Source organism: Salvelinus fontinalis, unplaced genomic scaffold (assembly GCF_029448725.1).
Source record: "Salvelinus fontinalis isolate EN_2023a unplaced genomic scaffold, ASM2944872v1 scaffold_0088, whole genome shotgun sequence".
NCBI lineage: Eukaryota > Metazoa > Chordata > Actinopteri > Salmoniformes > Salmonidae > Salvelinus > Salvelinus fontinalis.
This window is the reverse complement of record NW_026600297.1, coordinates 439,883-465,697: the sequence shown is the minus strand read 5'-3', so window position 1 is coordinate 465,697 and position 25,815 is coordinate 439,883. Positions and strand designations below refer to the sequence as shown.

The following is a 25,815-nucleotide window of genomic DNA, read 5'->3' as shown; positions in this document are numbered from 1 at the left end:
ATCGGATGGGCTATTTACAGATGGGCTACGTACAGATGCAGCGATCGGTTAGCTGCTCGGATAGCTGATGTTTAAAGTTAGTGAGGGAAATATAAGTCTCCAGCTTCAGCGATATTTGCAATTCGTTCCAGTCATTGGCAGCAGAGAACTGGAATGAAAGGCGGCCAAAGGAGGTGTTGGCTCTGGGGATGACCAGTGAGATATACCTGCTGGAGCACGTGCTACGGATGTGTGTTGTTATCGTGAACAGTGAGCTGAGATAAGGCGGAGCTTTACCTAACAAAGACTTATAGATGACCTGGAGCCAGTGGGTCTGGCGACGAATATGTAGCAAGGGCCAGCCGATTAGAGCATACAGGTCGCAGTGGTGGGTGGTATATGGGGCTATGACGACAAAACGGATAGCACTGTGATAGACTGCATCCAGTTTACTGAATAGAGTGTTGGAGGCTATTTTGTAAATGACATCGCCGAAGTCTAGGATCGGTAGGATAGTCAGTTTTACGAGGGTATGTTTGGCGGCGTGAGTGAAGGAGGCTTTGTTGCGGAATAGGAAGCCGATTCTAGATTACATTTTGGATTGGAGATGTTTAATATGAGTCTGGAAGGAGAATTTACAGTCTAGCCAGACACCTAGGTAGTTGTCCACATATTCTCAGTCAGAACCGTCCAGAGTAGTGATGCTAGTCGGGCGGGCGGGTGCGGGCAGCGAACGGTTGAAGAGCATGCATTTAGTTTTACTAGCGTTTAAGAGTTAGTTGGAGGCCACAGAAGGAGTGTTGTATGGCATCGATTCAACATTTCCTCCAGGTTGGTTCAACATCATTGAATTGAAATGACGTGGAAACAACATTGATTCAACCACTGTGTGAAAATGTATGTTATTGTTACAACCAATGTGTTTCAGAAAATGCCTTCATCAGGCTTTTGTTCTAGCCTAGAGCTTAAACATTTGACTCAGCTATTTGAGACCTGCGGGACTAGGTTACACCACAGGGGGGGTTGAACCCCGGCCATCTGTTCTTAATGAGAGCATACTAGTCACGGTCCCAACAGAGCTATCTCCCTTGGATGTTTTTGTCACACTCTTAAAAGCCTGGGGTTGTTACAAATAATAGCTACAATTTTTTTTTACAATTCCCGAGTGGTGCAGTGGTCTAAGGCACTGCATCTAAGTGATAGAGGAGTCATTACAGACCCTGGTTCGATTCCAGGCTGTATCATAACTGGCCGTGATTGGGAGTCACATAGGGCGGTGCACAATTGGCCCAGCGTCGCCCGGGTTAGGGTTTATGCCGGGGTTGGCCGTCAATGTAAATAAGAATTCGTTCTTAACTGACTTGCCTAGTTAATTTGGGCTGCAAGCCCGAAGCCGGGCACAATATGACAACAGACACTTCAAGTGCAGGGCGCGAAATTCAAAATATATTTTTTAGAAATATTTAACTTTCACACATTAACAAGTCCAATACAGCAAATGAAAGATAAACATCTTGTGAATCCAGCCAACATGTCCGATTTTTAAAATGTTTTACAGCGAAAACACCACGTATATTTATGTTAGCTCACCACCAAATACAAAAAAAGACAGACATTTTTCACAGCACAGGTAGCATGCACAAAACCAACCAAACTAACCAAGAACCAACTAAACTAACCAAGAAACAACTTCATCAGATGACAGTCTTATAACATGTTATACAATAAATCTATGTTTTGTTCGAAAAATGTGCATATTTGAGGTATAAATCAGTTTTACATTGCAGCTACCAACACAGCTACCGTCACAAATAGCACCGAAGCAGCCAGAGTAATTACAGACACCAACGTGAAATACCTAATTACTCATCATAAAACATTTCTGAAAAATACATGGTGTACAGCAAATGAAAGACAAGCATCTTGTGAATCCAGCCAATATTTCTGATTTCTTAAGTGTTTTACAGCAAAAACACAATATAGCATTATATTAGCTTACCACAATAGCCAGAAACACAAGCCATTTACCAGCAGCAAAAGTTAGCGATTGTAACAAACCAGCAAAAGATATATAATTTTTGACTAACCTTGATAAGCTTCATCAGATTACAGTCCTATAACATCAGCTTATACATGCACTTATGTTTTATTCGAAAATTTGCATATTTAGAGCTGAAGTCAGTGGTTATACATTGTGCTAACGTAGCATCTTTTTTCCCAAAATGTGCGGATATTTTTATGACACTCAACTATTCTGACCAAATAACTATTCATAAACGTTACTAAAAAATACATGTTGTATAGGAAATGATAGATACACTAGTTCTTAATGCAATCGCCGTGTTAGAATTCTAAAAATAACTTAATTACGACATCCAGGTTAGTTATAGCGAGAGAGTGCCCAAAATCTGGGCGCAAACTACTAGTACACATGTTCGACAGATATATGAAATAGCATCATAAAATGGGTCCTACTTTTGATGATCTTCCATCAGAATGTTGTACAAGGGGTCCTTTGTCGGGAACAATCGTTGTTTGGTTTTAGAATGTCCTCTTCTCCAGTCAATTAGCACGGAAAGCTAGCAAAGTGGCGCGAAGCTCTCCTTCGAGAACAAACGCAGACAAAGCAACACGCCTAACGTCCTGAAAAAAATTCAATAATCTAATAAAACTATATTGAAAAAACATACTTTACGATGATATTGTCACATTTATCAAATAAAATCAAAGCCGGAGATATTAGTCGTCTATAACGACAGCTTTACAGAAGGCAATACCAGGTCCCTTCTTGCACGTTCCAGAAAACAGGAAATTGGGGTCACGTCATGCCAAGAGCTTTAACCTGTTGGGGATGGGGGCGCTGTTTAGACTACTTATGCTAATGTGGCTAATTTTTTAAACGGCTTCCCACAAAATCCTTGATCGTACAATATGCATATTATTATTATTATTGGATAGAAAACAGTCTATAGTTTCTATAGGAGTTGAAATTTTGTCTCTAAGTGGAACAGAGCCCATTCTACAGCAATTTCCCTGACATGGAGTCAGATTTGAGAAATGTTGGCCACTGTTCTGGAGTCAGTTAAAAGGGCACTGTCGTTGCTATGACTATACGGACACTTCTTACGTCTTCCCCTGGATGCCTTTACGTGATGACGATTCCAACGGGGTCGATAGCACGTTCACAGGCCCTACAAATGAAAAAACCCTGAAGCTAGTCATTCTTTGGGAGCTGCGTCATGAGCAAAGTGGACACCGGCGCGCACCTGTTCCAAGCGTTAGTTTAGCCTGTTATATTTCTCCGGTCATCTTTTCACTCGTTATAGGAGTTAAAAACATCATAAGGTAGTTAATTTAAAGCGTTTTATAGCAATTTATATCCGTTTAGTGCGATTTTGGGACATTTATTTTTGCAACGATGTGAAAAGTTGGGCACGCTTTTCAGTTCATCCCGAACGCAGTTGACTTTTCCACATGGCAAGAGGACAGCTTTCCACCAAAAGACGATTTCTCCCAAGAAAGGATCCTTTGCCCAAGATACTGATGGAAGAACAGCTCAAGGTAGGACATTTTTATTATGATAAATCGTGTTTCTGTCGAAACATTTTAGTGGCTTAGGACGCCATGTTTTTTGACGTAGCTTCGCTTGGCGCAAACTGTATTGAAAAGTAAGGATAAATTAAAAAATGTAATAACGCAATTGTATTAAGAATTAAATTGTCTATCAATCCCTGTCCACCCTATATTTTTTAGTCACGTTTATGAGTATTTATGTATAAGAGTAGATCACTGTCTAAGTGGCGCAAGGACAAATTCTGACCAGCTGAGTTACATTTCACATTGTCTAACCATGATTTTGGTGGCTAAATATAAACATTTTCGATCAAACTCTATATGGATTGTGTAATATGATGTTACAGGAGTGTCATCTGAAGAATTCTGAGAAGGTTAGTGAAAAAATTAATATATTTTTGGCGATGTTGACGTTATCGCCCACTTTGGCTAGAATCAATGCTGGGCTGCTATGTGCTATGTGCTATGCTAATATAACGATTTATTGTGTTTTCGCTGTAAGACACTTAGAAAATCTGAAATATTGTCTGTATTCACAGGATCTGTGTCTTTCGATTCGTGTATGCTGTGTATTTTTACGAAATGTTTGATGATTAGTAGTTAGGTAAACACGTTGCTCATTGTAATTATTCTAGTCCATTTGTGATGGTGGGTGCAATTGTAAACTATGCCATATACCTGAAATATGCACTTTTTTCTAACAAAACCTATCCCATACCATAAATATGTTATCAGACTGTCATCTAATGAGTTTTTTTGTTGGTTAGGGGCTATAAATATCTTAGTTTAGCCGAATTGGTGATGGCTACTGGTGTTGGTGGACAAATAAAAGATGGTGGATTATGCTAATGTGTTTTTAGGTAATAGATGTACATCTTTACATATTGTGTCTTCCCTGTAAAACATTTTAAAAATCGGAAATGTTGACTGGATTCACAAGATCTGTGTCTTTCATTAGCTGTATTGGACTTTAATGTGTGAAAGTTAAATATTTTAAAAAAATATTTTTTTTGAATTTCGCGGCACTGGTTTTTCAGTGGGGGGGGGGGGGGGTGCCGCTAGCGCCACGCTGATCCTAGACAGGTTAATTCGACCTTAGATCATGTTATACACTCCATTTCTTCTCTCATTGCCTGTTGACATCTAGTGGAAGGCGTATGAAGTGCATGTATACTAATAAATATCAAGCACATTTATAGGCAGGCCCTAGAACAGAGGATCAATTTCAGATTTTCCACTTCCTGTCAGGAAGTTTGCTGCAAAATGAGTTCTGTTTTACTCACAGATATAATTCAAACGGTTTTAGAAACTAGAGAGTGTTTTCTATCCAATAGTAATAATAATATGCATATTTTACGAGCAAGAATTGAGTATGAGGCCGTTTGAAATGGGCACCTTTTATCCAGGCTACTCAATACTGCCCCTGCAGCCCAAAGAGGTTAAATATATATATATTTTTTAAATACAGGATCTTTGCCATCACTTTTTCATGTCATTTTTCTCCAACCTCTCTGCCTTCTCCCTCCTGTCCCTCTCTTCTCACCTCGTTTTTCTCTAAACTGTAATCCTCCATCATCTTGTCTCCTTGCTCCTGGAAAGTGATGATGATGAGAGCTACGAAGATATTGACGAAGAAGAAGGGGAAGACCACGAAGTACACCACGTAAAAGATGGACATCTCCATCCGGTACCCCGGGCTCGGGCCCTGATTCTCATAGGTCGCATCCACTGAATGTTTCAGCACCCTGGTGGAAGGTAGAGAGGAGAGAGGGATGGTTAGGATAGGGGGGTGGGGCGGTTGTGTTTGGCTGGGGGTTGTGTTTATGTGTTTGGGTGTGTGTGTTTGAGAGAGAGAAATCGTTTTTTTGTGTGTGTGCATGAACATGTGTCTGTGTGTCTATCAGTCTGTGTGTGTGTGTCTGTGTGTGCGTGCACATGTGTGTGTGTGTGTGTGTGTGTGTGTGTGTGTGTGTGTGTGTGTGTGTGTGTGTGTGTGTGTGTGTGTGTGTGTGTGTCTGTACTGTACTTACTGCGGCCACCCCTCTCCGGTAGACACGGTGAAGAGGGTGAGCAGGGCCCAAAGCACGTTGTCGTAGTGGAAATCGTACTTCTTCCACTCCCGCTTCTGCGCCTTCACTTCATTATTCCGCTCATAGACTAGATATTCGCCCCTGGAACACACAACAGATTGTTCATACTTAATAGTGTGTGTGTGTGTGTGTGTGTGTGTGTGTGTGTGTGTGTGTGTGTGTGTGTGTGTGTGTGTGTGTGTGTGTGTGTGTGTGTGTGTGTGTGTGTGTGTGTGTGTGTGTGTGTACATCATGTGTCCATACAGTATGTGTGTCTTCATGAGTGTGTCTCCTGACCTGCAATCGCGCTCAAACTCCTTGGACTCGTCAGTGCAGTAGAAGAATCTGCCTTTGAACAGCTGCACGGCCACCACAGCAAAAATAAACATGAAGAGCATGTAGACGATGAGGATGTTCAGGACGTTCTTCAGGGAGTTGACCACACAGTCAAACACAGCCTGGAGACACAGATATACACAACAACACAGTCAGACACAGCCTGGAGACACAGAGATACACAACTACACAGTCAGACACAGCCTGGAGACACAGAGATACACAACAACACAGTCAAACACAGCCTGGAGACACAGAGATACACAACAACACAGTCAAACACAGCCTGGAGACACAGAGATACACAACAACACAGTCAAACACAGCCTGGAGACACAGAGATACACAACCACACAGTCAAACACAGCCTGGAGACACAGAGATACACAACAACACAGTCAAACACAGCCTGGAGACACAGAGATACACAACAACACAGTCAAACACAGCCTGGAGACGCAGAGATACACATCAACACAGTCAAACACAGCCTGGAGACACAGAGATACACATCAACACAGTCAAACACAGCCTGGAGACACAGAGATACACAACAACACAGTCAAACACAGCCTGGAGACACAGAGATACACAACAACACAGTCAAACACAGCCTGGAGACACAGAGATACACAACAACACAGTCAAACACAGCCTGGAGACAAAGAGATACACAACAACACAGTCAAACACAGCCTGGAGACACAGAGATACACATCAACACAGTCAAACACAGCCTGGACACACAGAGATACACAGTCAAACAAAGGCACACAGCCCATCTGTATGCGACTGGGGCAGAGTCTAAAAAGCCAGAAAACCCTGTGCAGATTTAAACAAAGGTTAACGATGAGACAAATAAGAGGTCCAACAGCCTGGACACTGTAAGGTCCTACCTGGGAGAAATGTTATCAGAACGGTGGATGTGGCTGTTAACAAACAGTAATAAACGTGGTTAGAGTTGAACGTACCTTGAGCTTTGGAAGACGCTTGATAGTCTTCAGAGGTCGCAACACTCTCAGAACCCTCAGAGACTTGATTGTGCTGATGTCTTTCCCCTTACTGCTCCCCCTGTTTCACACACACACACACACACACACACACACACACACACACACACACACACACACACACACACACACACACACACACACACACACACACACACACACAGACACACACACACACACACACACAGACACACACACACACACACACACACACACACACACACACACACACACACACACACACACACACACACACACACACACACACACACACACACACACACACACACACACAGTCAGAGAGGGAAGGGGCGGCACTTGGAGGAAGCTGGCGTAGCCCCCTTGATTCAAATAGAAGTGAGAAGAAGTAGTAGGAGACCATTCCTAGAAGGTAGCTGCTGAGTTATCTCACTGACAGGAACTCAGACAGGGTTAGTTGACAAAGCATGCTGTATTATGACAGACTATTTCTACAAGGTTAAGTTGCACTGTACTTTCAGCTTTCTGTATGCTGTTAATTGCTATATAAAAATGGATTGTTCCATTCAAACTACTCTCAACAACTCTAGTACTGTGCAATGCATCTTCCAACACTAAGCAAGGTGGCTGAACCCACGGACACATGCACTGAAATACTGAAACAGTGCAGTCTACTCATGCTGCTTTGAAACCTATAGCTTCCCATGCTGTATTGAAACCTTGTTCTCCATTGCTAGCTAGAGGAATGGGGAACTTTTCTACACAGAGACACTAGCTCTACCACTCCCCTCCCCAAGCTGGTTTCATAGCATAGCCCAAACAGCATGACATTGTGTCTTGGTCTTTGGCAAAGACAAATATATTGTGCAGGCATTTCTGGACTGAAATGCCAAGCCAAACCTCTTTCTTTTTTTTAGAGGGGAGACTGTGGACATGCTAACATGTGTGGGAGTGGACAGGATTCTCTCTGAGTATCTGGTCATATAGAGAAGAGAGACTAGCCCTAGCACCTGGTTGGTGGAGGTAACCCTGTCCCAATTGCATATAAGATCTGAATGAATAACTAACTAGCTGGCAAGATAACTAGGTGACTAGCTGACTAACTAACAAACTAACTAACTTGCATCTCAGTGAGAGATGACTCCAGATTTCTCCCTGGGTCTTCCCTACTCAGCCTCAGGGGGTAAAAGGTCAGCTGTGACCTCTCCAAGGTCAGGGGTCATGGTGGGGGATGCCTGAGGTCTTCTAGAACCTCCTGCTGCAGCTGTAGCTGTTACACCAGATGTAAGGATACTTACTGGTGGCTGACTGTGTGTGTGTGTGTGTGTGTGTGTGTGTGTATGTGTGTGTGTGTGTGTGTGTGTGTGTGTGTGTGTGTGTGTGTGTGTGTGTTTGTTTACACATCTGTTTCTGCATATGTGCAGGTATGTGTTTGTGTTTACAAAATGTGCCTGTGATAGCGTGTGTGTGAGTGTTTGTTTGCATGGATGCGTGCAGTGGGGCAAAAAATTATTTAGTCAACCACCAATTGTGCAAGTTCTCCCACTTAAAAAGATGAGAGAGGCCTGTAATTTTCATCATAGGTACACTTCAACTATGACAGACAAAATGAGAAAAAAAATACAGAGAATCACATTGTAGGATTTTTTATGAATGTATTTGCAAATTATGGTGGAAAATAAGTATTTGGTCACCTACAAACAAGCAAGATTTCTGGCTCTCACAGACCTGTAACTTCTTCTTTAAGAGGCTCCTCTGTCCTCCACTCGTTACCTGTATTAATGGCACCTGTTTGAACTTGTTATCAGTATAAAAGACACCTGTCCACAACCTCAAACAGTCACACTCTAGACTCCACTATGGCCAAGACCAAAGAGCTGTCAAAGGACACCAGAAACAAAATTGTAGACCTGCACCAGGCTGGGAAGACTGAATCTGCAATAGGTAAGCAGCTTGGTTTGAAGAAATCAACTGTGAGAGCAATTATTAGGAAATGGAAAACATACAAGACCACTGATAATCTCCCTCGATCTGGGGCTCCACGCAAGATCTCACCCCGTGGGGTCAAAATGATCACAAGAACGGTGAGCAAAAATCCCAGAACCACACGGGGGGACCTAGTGAATGACCTGCAGAGAGCTGGGACCAAAGTAACAAAGCCTACCATCAGTAACACACTACGCCGCCAGGGACTCAAATCCTGCAGTGCCAGACGTGTCCCCCTGCTTAAGCCAGTACATGTTCAGGCCCGTCTGAAGTTTGCTAGAGAGCAGGACGACTGATCCGTGTAAAGGAAAGAATGAATGGGGCCATGTATCGTAAGATTTTGAGTGAAAACCTCCTTCCATCAGCAAGGGCATTGAAGATGAAACGTGGCTGGGTCTTTCAGCATGACAATGATCCCAAACACACCGCCCGGGCAACAAAGGAGTGGCTTCGTAAGAAGCATTTCAAGGTCCTGGGGTGGCCTAGCCAGTCTCCAGATCTCAACCCCATAGAAAATCTTTGGAGGGAGTTGAAAGTCCGTGTTGCCCAGCAACAGCCCCAAAACATCACTGCTCTAGAGGAGATCTGCATGGAGGAATGGGCCAAAATACCAGCAACAGTGTGTGAAAACCTTGTGAAGACTTACAGAAAACGTTTGACCTCTGTCATTGCCAACAAAGGGTATATAACAAAGTATTGAGATAAACTTTTGTTATTGACCAAATACTTATTTTCCACCATAATTTGCAAATAAATTCATAAAAAATCCTACAATGTGATTTTCTGAATTTTTCCCCCTCATTTTGTCTGTCATAGTTGAAGTGTACCTATGATGAAAATTACAGGCCTATCTCATCTTTTTAAGTGGGTGAACTTGCACAATTGGTGGCTGACTAAATACTTTTTTGCCCACTGTATGTGTATGCCTGATCTCCATGAGCAATATTTCCTAGGACTCACTGCCTCTCTCCGCTGTCTCCATCTGCTCTCTAACTCCAGCATGACCAGCCCCCAGAACCTGTGGCTATTACTGCTGCTGTATCTACACTATCACACTTCCCCCTTCTCTTCACTTGATTCACTTGGTTCACCTATTACTCTGCGTCCTCTGCTTTCTTTATTCTCATTGTCTGTTCTGAGTCACTTAGGATTTGCTTTAGACTTAGTTCAGACTCACACATGAACGATTCACATTTGATTCATGTTGAATTCACTTGAGTCGTATGTTAGTCAGAGCTGTTCCACAGAGAGAGCCGGGTGAACGACAGAGAGAGCGAGAGAGAGAAAGAGAGAGAGAGATAAAGACACGTGGGCGACAGAGAGAGAGAGAGATAAAGACACGTGGGCGACAGAGAGAGAGAGAGATAAAGACACGTGGGCGACAGAGAGAGAGAGATAAAGACACGTGGGCGACAGAGAGAGAGAGATAAAGACACGTGGGCGACAGAGAGAGAGAGAGATAAAGACACGTGGGTGACAGAGAGAGAGAGATAAAGACACGTGGGCGACAGAGAGAGAGAGATAAAGACACGTGGGCGACAGAGAGAGAGAGATAAAGACACGTGGGCGACAGAGAGAGAGAGATAAAGACACGTGGGCGACAGAGAGAGAGAGATAAAGACTTGGGCGACAGTGAGGACGGACAGATTTAAAAAAGAAAGAGAGGAAAGCCGTGTGATCAGAAGGACAAGCAGTCAGAGTGCAGCAGAAGAGAAAGAGAGAGAGCACAACTTTACCCGCTACTGCTCCTGTTGGTCCGGAACGGAGAGATCAGAGAGGGTCAGAGACAGCGAGACAGAGGAGAGAGAGAGAGAGAGGTAGGAAAGAAAGAGACAGAGAAGGAGAGAAAACGGGACAAAGGGAAAAGGACGGGTTTGAAGGAGGAAAAACATCCATATGAGAGACAGAGAAACAGAAAAAAAGAGTGCAAGGCCTGCGTTTTGTTAGATCCCTCCCCTCTAACATACACACATATCTTTAACCTCCCCAACATACACACTCCTAGCTACCTGTCTGTTTGTCTGTCATATTTTTAACCTCCTCAACATACACACTCCTAGCTACCTGTCTGTTTGTCTGTCATATCTTCAACCTCCCCAACATACACACTCCTAGCTACCTGTCTGTTTGTCTGTCATATCTTCAACCTCCCCAACATACACACTCCTAGCTACCTGTCTGTTTGTCTGGCATGGGAAGTTATATAATTCAATGCTAGTTTCATGGCTAACCAATCTATGACTTTATTGAAGCCCATTATCACACTCACACTCACACTCACACACACACACACACACACACACACACACACACACACACACACACACACACACACACACACACACACACACACACACACACACACACACACACAAACACACACACACACACACATACAGAGAACTCTATAACTGGGACACAGCACCAAACTAATGTCACCATCGACGCTTAACATCAATGATGCTTTAACAATTCCATAGGGTCAACTAAGGGGAACATCCATGTTAGTAACCATAGTAACCAATAGAGTAACCAATTTCAAACCACTTCCTTTCCAGTCATCTGATTGGTCCACTAGTGTAGGTGTGTACCAGTTTCGACCTATCAGTATCCTGCCTTGGGAAGGGCATTATGTTCAGGCACAGCGGTTCTTCTATTTATTTGAGAGGCATGCAGGATGACGGCATGAGCCCAGATACCACCGATCAGCAGGCCAGACACTGGATGCCAGAGTAATTAGATCAAAGTGGTGATACAGATCTCAAATGGGAGTACTCGTTCTATCTGCAATGCTGCTTGATTTCAACCAATTGAATAAAGGCACTATCTTTATCTGTTACAGTCTGCTTTGGCCCTGTGAGTTTCACTGTTATCTGACTGATCTATCAAAGTCTCTGTCTGTCTGTCTGACTAATCTATCAAAGTCTCTCTCTGTCTGTCTGACTAATCTATCACAATCTCTGTCTGACTGATCATTCAGTCTCTCTCTCTCTCTCTCTCTGTCTGTCTTGCTGTCTCTCTGACTGATCTATCAGAGTACCAGTCTCTCTGACTGATCTATCAGAGTCTGTCTGTCTGTCTGTCTGTCTGTCTGTCTGTCTGTCTGTCTGTCTGTCTGGACCTTTGTCAAACATTCCATTATACCCTGAGACTAAAAATGCAGGCCTAACACAGACAGTGAAACACATGAACATACATATACACTCAGATGGACACACATATATACAGTATGCAACACACACATATACATACAGAAAGACACATATATACATGAAATACTCAAACACACACACACACACACACACACACACACACACACACACACACCCACACACACACACACACACACTTGACAGTGACACACACATACACACATAACATGGCAGGATCAGGGGGTCAGTCCCACAGACAGGGGGTGCCACTGCCACCCTGGAGCACCGGCCACTCAGAGGAAGAGTAGCATGAAGTTGTCCCTAGACACTGATCTAGGATCATATTCGTTTTTACCAGCCTAACAGGCAAGGTTAGGATTTGTGGGAGGACAATCTGGTCTTAGATCTGTGGTTTGATGCAACTTCTACCTTGAGCGTCCCAATATTCCTACAAATCATCCTTTCCTTCATCTCCTTCACATGACTGCAGATGTGAAATGATTGGATAGGTAATTGTAATGATGCTAATGCTAGCTGGGCAATGCTAACATTCTGTGAATCTATCCAGTTGGAGATCAGGAAAACGGAGTGAGGAGGAGAAGAAGGAATGTAAAAGGGATTGGTGAACAGTTTGTTTCTCTCCACAGGAGCAGAGTAAAGGAGTGAGGGATGGAGGGATGGAGGGATGGAGGGGGGAAGGAGGGAGTATTCTGCAGGCACATCCAGGTATCTTTTTCTATCTTTCTCCATTAAAGGAGAAGAAAACTTGCATGCCCACTGTAACGGTAATCTGTAGCCCCTCTCTATGGAGGGGAAGCAAAGGGTTAAGCAAAGGGAGCTAGTGTTAGGGACTAGGGAGTAAGGGTGGAAGAAAGGGACCTTCCCTGAGGAGGTATAAGACATGCTTGAGAAGATACAAAGCGGAGTGATTTCTGTTTGCGAAACACGCAACACCCCTATCAGCTAATGAATGATCATATACTCAGAGCTATGATAGGTTCTTCATTTGCATTACAGAAATGACTGTTAGTTATAGCCATTCCCATTCTTAGATGCATGTACATGGACCTCAAGTATGTATGCATGCTTATGTGCACCTCATCCTCATACCCGGGCTTTCCTTTAGTTGGGCTTTCGATTCCATTTTGATTCAGTCAATTCAGATGATCCGTTGAAATTGAATGAATGGTTTTGAAAATATCCCAGTATTTTCTTTGAAGGGGTTCAACATTTCAAATTCAATTCCTGAATTGAGTGAATCAAAATGCCCTGGTCGCCATGTTTTTCCATTGTTCAATGATCCACCTGTATAAGGGGACTGGGTTAGCGTGGAAAGACTCACATCAATACTGTCAGAATAACTCATGCACTATGTGTTCAGGTAGCATGTACAATAATCAACTCACACGCCTTAACCAATGACTTTATATCATGCAACTATGTATACAATCATTGTAAAATCATATCCTAGGTCTAAATCAACCAGCCTGGAGAAATCCTGGACCCCAATTCAGGCGCCGCGGTATTCTAGCACACAGTCCAAAAACAACCCTTTTAAGCCGACCCAAATTTTAGCATCACACCCAACCCAACCAACCAGTCTGTTGATCTATCCTGTGTCGGTCCAGGTAGTCACATTAAGACTCATCTCTTTTCAAGAGGGTCAATATATCAATGTACTATTCCAAGAACTACACCTCTCTTCACTCAACCCCACCTGCCCCCACCCCCACACCAGCCCTAAACCCCTTGTCTCAACCTTCTTCTTTTTTACCCCATCCTGATCCCGGCTACAACCCCAGCACTTCTCTTTCACCCCCAGCTCCCGTTCCATTTAGCCTTAGACCCAGCACTTCTCTTTCCTCACACCCACAGCTCCCGTTCCATTTAGCCTTAGACCCAGCACTTCTCTTTCCTCACACCCCCAGCTCCCGTTCCATTTAGCCTTAGACTCAGCACTTCTCTTTCCTCACACCCCCAGCTCCCGTTCCATTTAGCCTTAGACCCAGCACTTCTCTTTCCCCACACCCCCAGCTCCCGTTCCATTTAGTTTTAGACCCAGCACTTCTCTTTCCTCACACCCCCAGCTCCCGTTCCATTTAGTCTTAGACCCAGCACTTCTCTTTCCTCACACCCCCAGCTCCCGTTCCATTTAGCCTTAGACCCAGCACTTCTCTTTCCTCACACCCCCAGCTCCCGTTCCATTTAGCCTTAGACTCAGCACTTCTCTTTCCTCACACCCCCAGCTCCCGTTCCATTTAGCCTTAGACCCAGCACTTCTCTTTCCTCACATCCCCAGCTCCCGTTCCATTTAGCCTTAGACCCAGCACTTCTCTTTCCTCACACCCCCAGCTCCCGTTCCATTTAGCCTTAGACCCAGCACTTATCTTTCCTCACACCCCCAGCTCCCGTTCCATTTAGCCTTAGACCCAGCACTTCTCTTTCCTCACACCCCCAGCTCCCGTTCCATTTAGCCTTAGACCCAGCACTTCTCTTTCCTCACACCCCCAGCTCCCGTTCCATTTAGCCTTAGACCCAGCACTTCTCTTTCCCCACACCCCCAGCTCCCGTTCCATTTAGCCTTAGACCCAGCACTTCTCTTTCCTCACACCCCCAGCTCCCGTTCCATTTAGCCTTAGACCCAGCACTTCTCTTTCCCCACACCCCCAGCTCCCGGTCCATTTAGTCTTAGACCCAGCACTTCTCTTTCCTCACACCCCCAGCTCCCGTTCCATTTAGTCTTAGACCCAGCACTTCTCTTTCCTCACACCCCCAGCTCCCGTTCCATTTAGCCTTAGACCCAGCACTTCTCTTTCCTCACACCCCCAGCTCCCGTTCCATTTAGCCTTAGACCCAGCACTTCTCTTTCCCCACACCCCCAGCTCCCGTTCCATTTAGCCTTAGACCCAGCACTTCTCTTTCACCCCCAGCTCCCGTTCCATTTAGCCTTAGACCCAGCACTTCTCTTTCCTCACACCCCCAGCTCCCGTTCCATTTAGCCTTAGACCCAGCACTTCTCTTTCCTCACACCCCCAGCTCCCGTTCCATTTAGCCTTAGACCCAGCACTTCTCTTTCACCCCCAGCTCCCGTTCCATTTAGCCTTAGACCCAGCACTTCTCTTTCCTCACACCCCCAGCTCCCGTTCCATTTAGCCTTAGACCCAGCACTTCTCTTTCCTCACACCCCCAGCTCCCGTTCCATTTAGCCTTAGACCCAGCACTTATCTTTCCTCACACCCCCAACTCCCGTTCCATTTAGCCTTAGACCCAGCACTTCTCTTTCCCCACACCCCCAGCTCCCGTTCCATTTCGCCTTAGACCCAGCACTTCCCCCATCCTAAACCTTTATTTTATTAAAGCACCCGTCTTTATCCCACACCAAGCTCCAGCCCCAGCGATAGTATCAGCTCCATCACCAGCCATAGCACCTGTCCCACTCCCAGCCCAAGCTCAGGCAGTGGTGTGCAGAAGAAGGAAGCTGAAATACCTGCTCCGTAGGGGGGTGGAGGAGGGGTGCGGCTCAGGCCCCTAAGTTCCAGAACCGCCCGGGACACTAAAGGGTTACAGGTGCCTGGGGTGGTCCTCACACCCACGGGAGATAAGGGGGAGGAGAGGAGCGAGAGAGGGGGGCGTAGTGGACGTTGGGAGAGAAAGGGGGAGGGGGATAGTGTTGGACCGCAGAGGGGAGAAGTAGAAACGAGGAGCGAGGGAGGCAGGTGAGATGGGAAGCGGGATAAAGGACAGGAGGAGAGGAAAGGGGTAGCCTCTGGCGAACGATGATTGAAAGGGGCATTGGGGAAACGGTAGTGCCAGTAGCCTGGGGAGTTGGATGTTATGGGAAAGTTGTGGAAAGGTTGTTGATCGAGTGAGACAGAGCAAGACAGAGGAGCTAAGACTGAGACAGAGTGAGACAGGAGAGAGAGAGCGTGGGAGTGTGAACATGAGACAGAACAAGAGCATGGGATATAAAGGGACGAGCTAGTGACAGAAGAGAGTGACAGAAGAGAGAGCGGCAGAAGAGAGAGAGTGACAGAGGAGAGAGAGAGAGTGGGGCTTTGCTCCAGGGCGCCTGTGAGGCTGTCTGCGCAGTGACGTTGTGACCACTTGCAAGGGCAGCAGAGAGAGGGGGCAGAGAGGAGAGGAGAGAGAGGGGGAGATGGGGGAGAGGAGGAGATGGGGCAGCAGGCAGGACAAGAGAGAGAGAGAGAGTTGGGGGAGAGGAGATGACGGGGCAGGAGGGTAACTTACGTGAAGGCGAAGGCCACCAGAGCACCACTAACCACTATAAAGTCCAGGATGTTCCACAGGTCACGGAAATAGGAGCCCTGGTGCAACACCAGGCCCAGATCCACCATCTGAGAGAGAGGTGGGGGGTGGGGGGGGGGGGGGGGGAGATAGAAAGTGAGAGAGAGAGTGAGAGGAAATATTAGAGTGAGGGCGACAGAGAGAGTGGATATGTTTTGTTATTGATTGTCTCACGTTAAAAAATTACAAGTATAGCTAGAGTGAAATAGATTCACAATTACCTTAATCAACATCTCAAAGGTGAACACTCCCGTAAACACATAGTCAAAGTAGCGCAGAACCTGCATAAAGGGAGAGAGAGGACACAGAGTAACACAGAGGACGCAGACGTAAAGTAGAAGCTCGCTAATAGTTCAGTTAGCATGGAGGGTAAAGTAAAAGTTAGCTAGTAGCTAAGTTAGCATTGAGGGTAAAGTAGAAGTTAGCTATAATAGCTAAGTTAACATTGAGGGTAAAGTAGAAGTTAGCTATAATTGCTAAGTTAGCATGGAGGGTAAAGTAGAAGCTAGCTAAACTAGCTAAGTTAGCACAGAGGGTAAAGTAAAAGTTAGCTAATAGCTAAGTTAGCATGGAGAGTAAATATAAGCTAATACGGACACAGAGCTAGCATTGAGTGTCTCACATTGTTGCGAGGTGATTCTGGCCAGACGGGGTCTTCTGCTGCCAGGGCGATACTGCTCATAGCGATGGTAGACAGGATACCAAACTCAAAGAATTTCAGAGTCACAATGTAGTGGCATAGTCTCCGGAACCTGATCACACACACAGACACACACAAGCAAGGACGTACACACACACACACACAGACACACACAAGCATGCACGTACACACACACACACAAACACACACACACACACACACACACACAAGCACACACACACAGACACACACACATTGCAACAACAACAAAAAATGCATCATTAACATAATTAATACTGAATATACGTGTGTGTTATTGTGATTGTGTGTGTGATTGTGATTGTGTGTGCATTTACGCCCACATACGGGTTGGTGGTAGAGAGGATGAACATGGAGCTATAGGGGGGCATTGGTTTGGGTCCATCTTCATCACCCTTCTCATCATCATCATCATCCTTATCCTCCTTCTTAGGCAGAGGCTCCGTGTTAGCATTTTTATTGACTGGAGGGATGCAAGAAAGAGAGGGAGGAGAGAGAGAGACAGAGGGGGAGGGAGGGGGTGGATAGGAGAGGAGAGGAAAGGAAAGGAAAGGACAGGAAAGAATGAAGGGAAGAAACAAGAATTCAGAAATAGCATGGCATGTGTGGCTGTTTCTCAATGTTTTGACTGAAGATGTGACCTGATAAACCTTGGTCATACACAGTCTCCCTCCATCCCCCTCCCCTCCTCTTTCTTCCCTCTCTCTCACCCTGCAATATGGCGTTGTGGGAAGGAAACATGGGTGGTATGTCCACTGCCGTGTGGTCCGGTATCCGGGTGCTACTTCCGTATGCAGGAACCAGGCTTCCATCTAGGCCCAGGTGGGAGCTGCTGTTGGTCAGGTGAGTGTTGAGGCCTGCAGGGCCGAAGCCTGGACCTGGAGTAGTGTGTTTGGCTGGGCTGGGGAGGCCCGAGGCTGGGCAGGGCTGCTGGGTGGAGCCTGGGGGTAGCTGGGGCTGGCTGGTGGCCAGTTTACTGTTCATGACATTGTCCATGTCCTCGCTGTACTGGCTGTCCTGTCTACAGAGGCTCTTCTGGATGGGCCGTGTGGTGGACAGGTTGGGACCATCCCTATAGAGGGAAAGATAAGGAAAGAAAGGAAGAGAGGGAGAAACAAGAGAGATTGATGGAAGAGAAGGAGTATGGAAATGTCAGAAATGATCTGAGAACTACTGTAAAAGGACACTGGTTGACAGAGGAAAGTGTGAGTGCGAGTATATATGTGTGTGTGTCTGTGTGTGTCAGGGTCTCCCTCACTTCCTGCGGTGTTGCCGCGTCCTCTTCCCCTCACCATCACACCCCGACTGAGTGCCATGGCGATGCCGTCTCTGCCTCCTCTCACCTCCATCACCCCCCTCTTGCTCCCCCTCGCCTTCTCCTTCTGTCCCCCTGCTCTTGTGCCGCCTTTCCCCTCCTCCTCCTCCTCCTCCACCACCTCCACCTCCCCCCTCTTCGTCCTCTGGGGGCATGCGGTGCTGGCGGGGTTTCCTGTGCTCCGATGAGCCCGCCTGGCCCCGTGGGTGGTGGTGCCTTCTCTGGGGCCTCTCCTCTCCACTCTGTCCCAGCATCGTTGCATCTAGGCGGGTATGGGAGGAGTGGTGGTGTTGGAGCTCCTGGTGCTCCTTGCTCTCCTTACGGCTCCTGCGGCTCTCCGTAGAGTCTGCCCGCTCATAGGGCCTTCCAGGGCCTGAACCAGACCCTGAGCCCCCACCTCCTCCTCCCCCACCTCCTCTCTCGTGGACGTGTGTCTGCTTGCGGAGCAGCTGGTCGGCGTGCTGCTGGCTGAGGCGGGGGTCAGGCTCTTTGGTGGTCTTGTTGGTGTTGTTGTTGCGGTTCTCCTGGGGGTCCACCACTAGAGGGCGGTCTGTATGGGTCTTCATGTCAGGACGGATGTGGCGGGAGTAGTTCACCTGGAAGAAAGGGGAGGGGGGAGGGAGGGAAAGGTTGGGTTGGGAGAGTTGTAAGCAGGGGACGGACGAAGAAGGCCAGGCGGAATCAAGGAGAGGCATAATATCGTTAGCATCCCAGAGGTCACATAACCTCCTATAATGCTTCATTTTTCAAAAACTTGATTCAATTATTGGTAAATTGACAAAGGCACCAACCAATATGTCCCATTTCGCACCAGGTAATTACCAGGTAGTTCTCAATTATGATGAACTATATGAGGTAAGTACCCGAAAGTATCAAGCAGGTAAGTATCAGCTTTACCCAGACCAATAAAAAGTGTTACCAACTTTCGTAATTTCTCCCCTTTCTGTGTTCCATCGCTCTCTCCACACTTCTCCATTTGGTTTGTTGTCTCTCACTGTCTCCCTTCATCCTTACCCACCTCCCTCCTTACCCCCCTCTCTGGGGTGTTAGGTAGCCTAGAGGTTAGAGCTTGGGACAGTAACCGAAAGGTTGCTTGTTTGAATCCCTGAGCCGGCAAGGTGGAAACATCTGCTGTTCTGCCCTTGAGCAAGGCAGTTAACCCCCACAACAACTGCTCCCCTGGCGCCAATGACGTGGATGACAATTAAGGCAGCCCCCCGCACCTCTCTGTTTCAGCTTAAATGCGGTAGACACATTTTGATTGAATGCATTCAATTGTGCAACTGATTAGGTATCCCCTTTCCATCCCTCCACTCTCCTTCCCTTCCTTCCATCCTTCCCCCCTCCCTCCCGCTCTCCTTGCCTTCCAGCGGTCCTCTGGGTCCAGTTCGTTGTAGAGGGCCTCTCTGCTGGTCATTAGAGTCTGTTTCCTCAGCTCCTTGGTCCTCTGTTCCCAAACGGACTTATTACCACCCTTATTGTTCTTCTGCTGCTCCTTACTACAGGGACGGAGAGAGGGGAAAGGATGAGAGGAGGGACAGAGAGAGGGGGACCGAGAGAGAGGTAGAGGGTAGAAGAGATGAGAGAAGAGAGCAGGCGAGAGAAAGAGGAGGGAGGCGAGATGGAGGAAAGGTGAGACAGATGGACAGAGAGTTGGATGAAAGGGGAGAACAGCGAGGAGAAAAGAGAGGTTAAGAAATGGAGACAGAAAGCATGATGGAGAGCAGAGGAGAAGGAGGGGAGGCAGAGAGGGAGAGAAAAGAGATGGTGGGTGGGGAGGAGAGTGTCAAATACCAGGTTAAGCAGTGGTATCTGAGTGAATTTACAAATATACAAACACACAGACATACAGAAACCTACATACACAGGTATACAGAAATATAAACACAAGCAAATACACAAACACACACTATAGAGCTCACACACACACACGTGTAAAGGGTCACCTTGCTGGACCTACAGGGCAGAAACACAGAGCTACTGAAGGAGTATGGTCGACCACAGTTTCCCAAAGCAGTGGGCAGACCAGCCCCACTTTGGGAAACCACACAGAGAGAGGCACAAGATGGAGAATGATATTGAGGCAAGGTTAGAAAATTACACAGTCGACCAGGAAACCCAACCCAAAAGGACCCAACGAAGGAACCAAAATGGAATCATCAACAAAAAGACCCAAAATGGAAGTTCTGAGAAAAAAGGGCAAACCTCAGATGACACTCTATTCTCCATATTTTGCACTACCCTTATGAAAGGCTCAGGTCAACAGTAGTGCACTATATGGGGAATAGGGTGCCATTTGAGATGTTACCAACGAAAGAACCAAAATGGCGCCCCGGCCCCACTAACTCCCTTTCCCAGGGACCACAGTCAACCACAGTAAAGCCACAGCCATACTGCGGGGAGCAGCCAACAGAAAATATACTCAAAATAAGCCAACTCAAAAACCAACAAAAAAGCAAAGGAGTAAAAAACTCATAATTAGGGGGGAATAATTAAAACAGGATGGTTTAAAGGAGGCGAGGAAAGGAAAAGCGGGCGAAAAGAAACAGAAGGAGTATAAATGAGTAAATACCAGTCCAGAAAGGGGTCGGAAGCGTTGTGACCTGTGCTGTTTACTTTCTCGCTGAGGAGGAAAACAGTCAGTGAGTGACATGACACAGAGAACACACACGTGCCCAATTCACACTATATGACCAACCAGAACCTAGCCAAGCAGAGCTGTACTGGGCTGGCCTGGCTACGCAACCACCATCATCATTATAATAGTGTTACGTCATCATTATAATAGTGTTATGTCATCATTATAATAGTGTTAAGTCATCATTATAACAGTGTTACGTCATCATTATAATAGTGTTATGGCATCATTATAATAGTGTTAAGTCATCATTATAATAGTGTTATGTCATCATTATAATAGTGTTATGTCAACCATGCTGGAAAGAACCATGTGAAAAAAAGATATCTGAGCCAGCACAGTACATTTAGGGTCGGCCCTATAGTGTGAATGAGGCAACACACTCCTCAACCCTCACACACACACACACACACACACACACACACACACACACACACACACACACACACACACACACACACACACACACACACACACACACACACACACACACACACACACACACAGACTAACACATACACACCATTTCAACTCACACTGCTCAAACAACCATCTTGCTATGTCTCTATTCATCTATCTCTCCATTTCTATTCTGTTCTCTTTTTCTTTCTCTTTTTATCTTCCTCTCCTTTCTCTCTCCATTTTTCACCTTTCTTTCTCTTGCACAAATGTTATTTCTCCCTGTAAACTTTTCTCATACTGTTTCTCTATCTCAGGATCCACATCTCCCTTCCACTACACAGGCGTCCATATCTCTCTAGCTCACATTTTGTCTCTGTTGCACAGAGTATCTACACATCTCTCCATTCATTCTACCAAACACAGACTGCCCTTCAAACGAAGGCAGCTTCTATCTCTCTACAACTAGGCAGAGAGACAATCATAGCCACGTGTTCTCTTACAGCGGATATCTCAAGACACACACCGTTACCCAGGTCTTCTTGTTGTCATGACATGTTTACAACATGTGCTATGTCATCATTATAATAGTGTTACGTCATCATTATAATAGTGTTATGTCATCATTATAATAGTGTTATGTCATCATTATAATAGTGTTATGTCATCATTATAACAGTGTTACGTCATCATTATAATAGTGTTATGGCATCATTATAACAGTGTTACGTCATCATTATAATAGTGTTATGTCATCATTATAATAGTGTTACGTCATCATTATAATAGTGTTATGTCATCATTATAATAGTGTTAAGTCATCATTATAACAGTGTTACGTCATCATTATAATAGTGTTATGGCATCATTATAATAGTGTTAAGTCATCATTATAATAGTGTTATGTCATCATTATAATAGTGTTATGTCATCATTATAATAGTGTTACGTCATCATTATAATAGTGTTATGTCATGATTATAATAGTGTTATGTCATCATTATAATAGTGTTATGTCATCATTATAATAGTGTTACGTCATCATTATAATAGTGTTATGTCATGATTATAATAGTGTTATGTCATCATTATAATAGTGTTATGTCATTATTATAATAGTGGTATGTCGGCCTTGTGAAGGAGGGGTCAGGTAAAGTGTAACCCATTTAGATCCAGAGAGAAATCTTCTTCACAGAGTCCCAGACAGGGACTCAGAGTATCTCCTAACCTGCTTTAGCAAGTGTGGAGATTCCAGCTTGGAAAATCCCTGTTTGCAAAGCTATTATATGATTTGGATTTATACTGGCACGGCGGGGCAGTGCTAGGAATGACGTCACAGTCACCTCATTAGTGGAAACCATTCCTAGTATTGCCCTATCAGTGCACCTTTAGCTGTCTTGCAGACTAGGAAACATGTCCAAGACACAACACACAACAATAGTCAACACACCATACAAACGTGGGCTACGTCAGAGATTGACTGAGTGTGTGTGTGTGTGTGTGTGTGCGTGTGTGTGTGCATGTGTGCGTGTGTGTGTGTGTGTGTGTGTGTGTGTGTGTGTGTGTGTGTGTGTGTGTGTGTGTGTGTGTGTGTGTGTGTGTGTGTGTGTGTGTGTGTGTGTGTGTGTGTGTGTGTGTGTGTGTGTGTGTGTGTGTGTGTGTGTGCGTGTATTTGCTTGCATGCATACATGTTCATGTTTCAGAGTAGAAACAACAGTTGTAACCTTACTATAATAGTAGTGGAGGTCAACTCTATGTGTGATATTGGAAGTGTCCCTACGTCCTCAGGCTCCCCTGCTGTGACATTATAAGGGCTGTGGACCGTGGACACACTGTGAACTTCACGATGAGAGAACAGAGAGCTGCAGAGAAAGGATCTAAGACTCACTGCTTCCTACTGGAGGAGGAGTTCAAACACTGTGTGTGTGTGTGTGTGTGTGTGTGTGTGTGTGTGTGTGTGTGTGTGTGTGTGTGTGTGTGTGTGTGTGTGTGTGTGTGTGCGTGTGCGTGTGCGTGTGCGTGTGTGTGTGTGCGAGAAAGTACGCAGGTGTCTGCATGTGCAGCTGAAAAGTGAACACACTAAGAGAGATGAGGGGGCAAGGATGAGAGAAACAACAGAGAGAGATATGGAAACAGAGAAAGAAAGAGAGATACTTACGCCGCTATGGACAGGTTGGTTGCAGACTGAGGGCTGACTTCGGCCACCTCCTTGGCTTTTTGCAAAGCATTTTTCTTGGAAGCGGCTTCCTCTTCCTGCTCGTCCTACCAAAGAAAGCGAGTGGGAGAGAGAGAGGGGGAGGAGGGGAGACAGGAAATACATAGGAGGGAGAGAGCGAGGGGGGGATAAAAAGCAGAGATAGAGGAGGTTGATACAGATGGTAGACAGAGTGAGAGAAGAGAGCAATGACCTTTATAGATATAGTTATAGATAGGAGAAAGAGGGACGTTGACAGATACAGGTACATGGAGACACAGAAGACGAGGTGAAGCGAGAGGGCTGACTCCGACCCCAAAATCAGGCCACGTGAGAATAAAGCGTGAAGCAGACCAAGTGGGGATTTTTTTGTATGGCGACAATGAGAGAATTTGGTCAATATAAAATGTAATTGCTAATTTGCATAGTGAGGCTTATTTGATCGAATAAAAGTTTCAGAATGTTTAGGTTATTACTGATATAGGTGGACGCACGTGGCATGCCTGTTGTTCACATGCGTATCTGCCCTCTCATTGGCTAGAACGTTCCCACCAGTTCCCGCATTCTCCCGCCTGCCTTCCGCCTTTGCAGACATTTATTCCCATTGTTAGAGCATTCAGTCCAATATCTGTCAATATACAGATACTTTTTGATGGGGAGCTAACAGGCTGAGAGGTCATTTCCTGAACTGAAGGGTCATTCTATTTGACCCCAGTAGGTGTGGCTAGGTCAGTGTACAAAGTACTGTACCTTAGTGAGTTCCTGTGCGTTGGCCAGATTGTCCACAGCGATGGCCAAGAACACATTCAGCAGAGTGTCTGAGAGCAAAGGGTTAAAGACAGAAACTACACACAACACAGTGTGTGGGAATGAGACTCTGTGTGTGTGTGTGTGTGTGTGTGTGTGTGTGTGTGTGTGTGTGTGTGTGTGTGTGTGTGTGTGTGTGTGTGTGTGTGTGTGTGTGTGTGTGTGTGTGTGTGTGTGTGTGTGTGTGTGTGTGTGTGTGTGTGTAAGGCTACAGTTGCCGAAAAGTGTGAGCACGATGAAGAAGACTGAGAAGACCATTCCGTTGTTGACTCCTCCCTGAGACTCTATTCCATCATACATGACCATGTTCCAGTCTTCTCCGGTCAGGATCTGGGGGAGAACACACTCCTAATAAACATGTAGGATCTTCATTTTAGGCACTTTGCTATAGCAGGAAAAAAATCACCCAGCAACAGGAAATGTGAATTATTATGTGGATTATAATTACTGGACATTTTTTGTAGGGGTTGATCAATTTTTCATTAGGGCAAATCAAGTCTGACATTTTAAAGTGGAAATTACAAACTTTAGAAGCCTTCTTATACCTTGAATACACTACGAGTTTGCATTTTCTGCGGAGCGGGACATTTCTCAGAAACAAAAGAGTGATAAAATTAAGATCCTACATCTGTACACACACAGACACTCATACACTTGTACTACTGTACACATACACTCTTATACACACACACACAATCTTATACACACACACACACACTCTTAAACACCCACTTATAAACAGACGCTTTGCACACGTTAGGACTGCTTATCTTGGGACTGCTTACACACTCACCTTTCCCTACCTTTACACTCATCTGTCCTCTTTCTTTCTCTCCTATCCCCCATTTCCAGTGTGCTACCACTTCCACTCTTCTCCTGCCCTCTTTTCTCATTGCATTATCTCTTTCCTTTCTCTCCCCTCTCCCCTCTCCCCTCCCCCCTCCCGTCTTTGTCCACTCACCTGGAACACAGTCATTATTGCTGCAGGGAAAGTATCAAAGTTGGTCGGGGGAGTGCCAGATTCAAAATTAAACCTAGAGGATAAACAGAGAGAAATTGAGGAAGAGAGAAAGAGAGCGAGAGAAAGATAGCGAGAGAGAGAGAGATTAAAGATGACACCAAACAGTCAGACACTGAAGATAAAGAGTGACAGGGGAAGGGGAGGAAGGGGGAGGAAGGATGAAAGGGGGAGGAAGGATGAAAGGGGCAAGAAAAGAGGGGACAAGAAGAGGAGGTACTGACTGTCCTCCGAAGAGCTGCATGCCCAACAGAGCGAAGACGACGATAAAGAGGAAGAGGAGGAAGAGCAGGCTTATAATGGATTTCATGGAGTTGAGCAGAGATACAACCAGGTTCCTCAAAGACGCCCAGTACCTGAGAGAGAGAGAGAGAGA

At 45.6% G+C, this 25,815-nt stretch overlaps 1 protein-coding gene across 1 annotated transcript in view; it reads right to left on the bottom strand.

Moving 5' to 3' along the window:
- The window catches only part of LOC129843021 (voltage-dependent P/Q-type calcium channel subunit alpha-1A-like), a gene marked incomplete at its 3' end in the record, with an annotated part of 132,241 nt that overhangs the window by 20,453 nt on the left and 85,973 nt on the right, over positions 1-25,815 (bottom strand). The window contains 16 exon segments of the mRNA XM_055911746.1: positions 5,096-5,297; positions 5,583-5,723; positions 5,919-6,079; positions 6,929-7,028; positions 16,333-16,439; positions 16,611-16,670; positions 17,012-17,141; positions 17,396-17,531; positions 17,779-18,140; positions 18,327-18,979; positions 19,747-19,882; positions 23,579-23,682; positions 24,365-24,432; positions 24,634-24,751; positions 25,383-25,455; positions 25,664-25,795. Of these exon segments, the coding sequence (XP_055767721.1) occupies positions 5,096-5,297; positions 5,583-5,723; positions 5,919-6,079; positions 6,929-7,028; positions 16,333-16,439; positions 16,611-16,670; positions 17,012-17,141; positions 17,396-17,531; positions 17,779-18,140; positions 18,327-18,979; positions 19,747-19,882; positions 23,579-23,682; positions 24,365-24,432; positions 24,634-24,751; positions 25,383-25,455; positions 25,664-25,795 (2,683 nt within the window).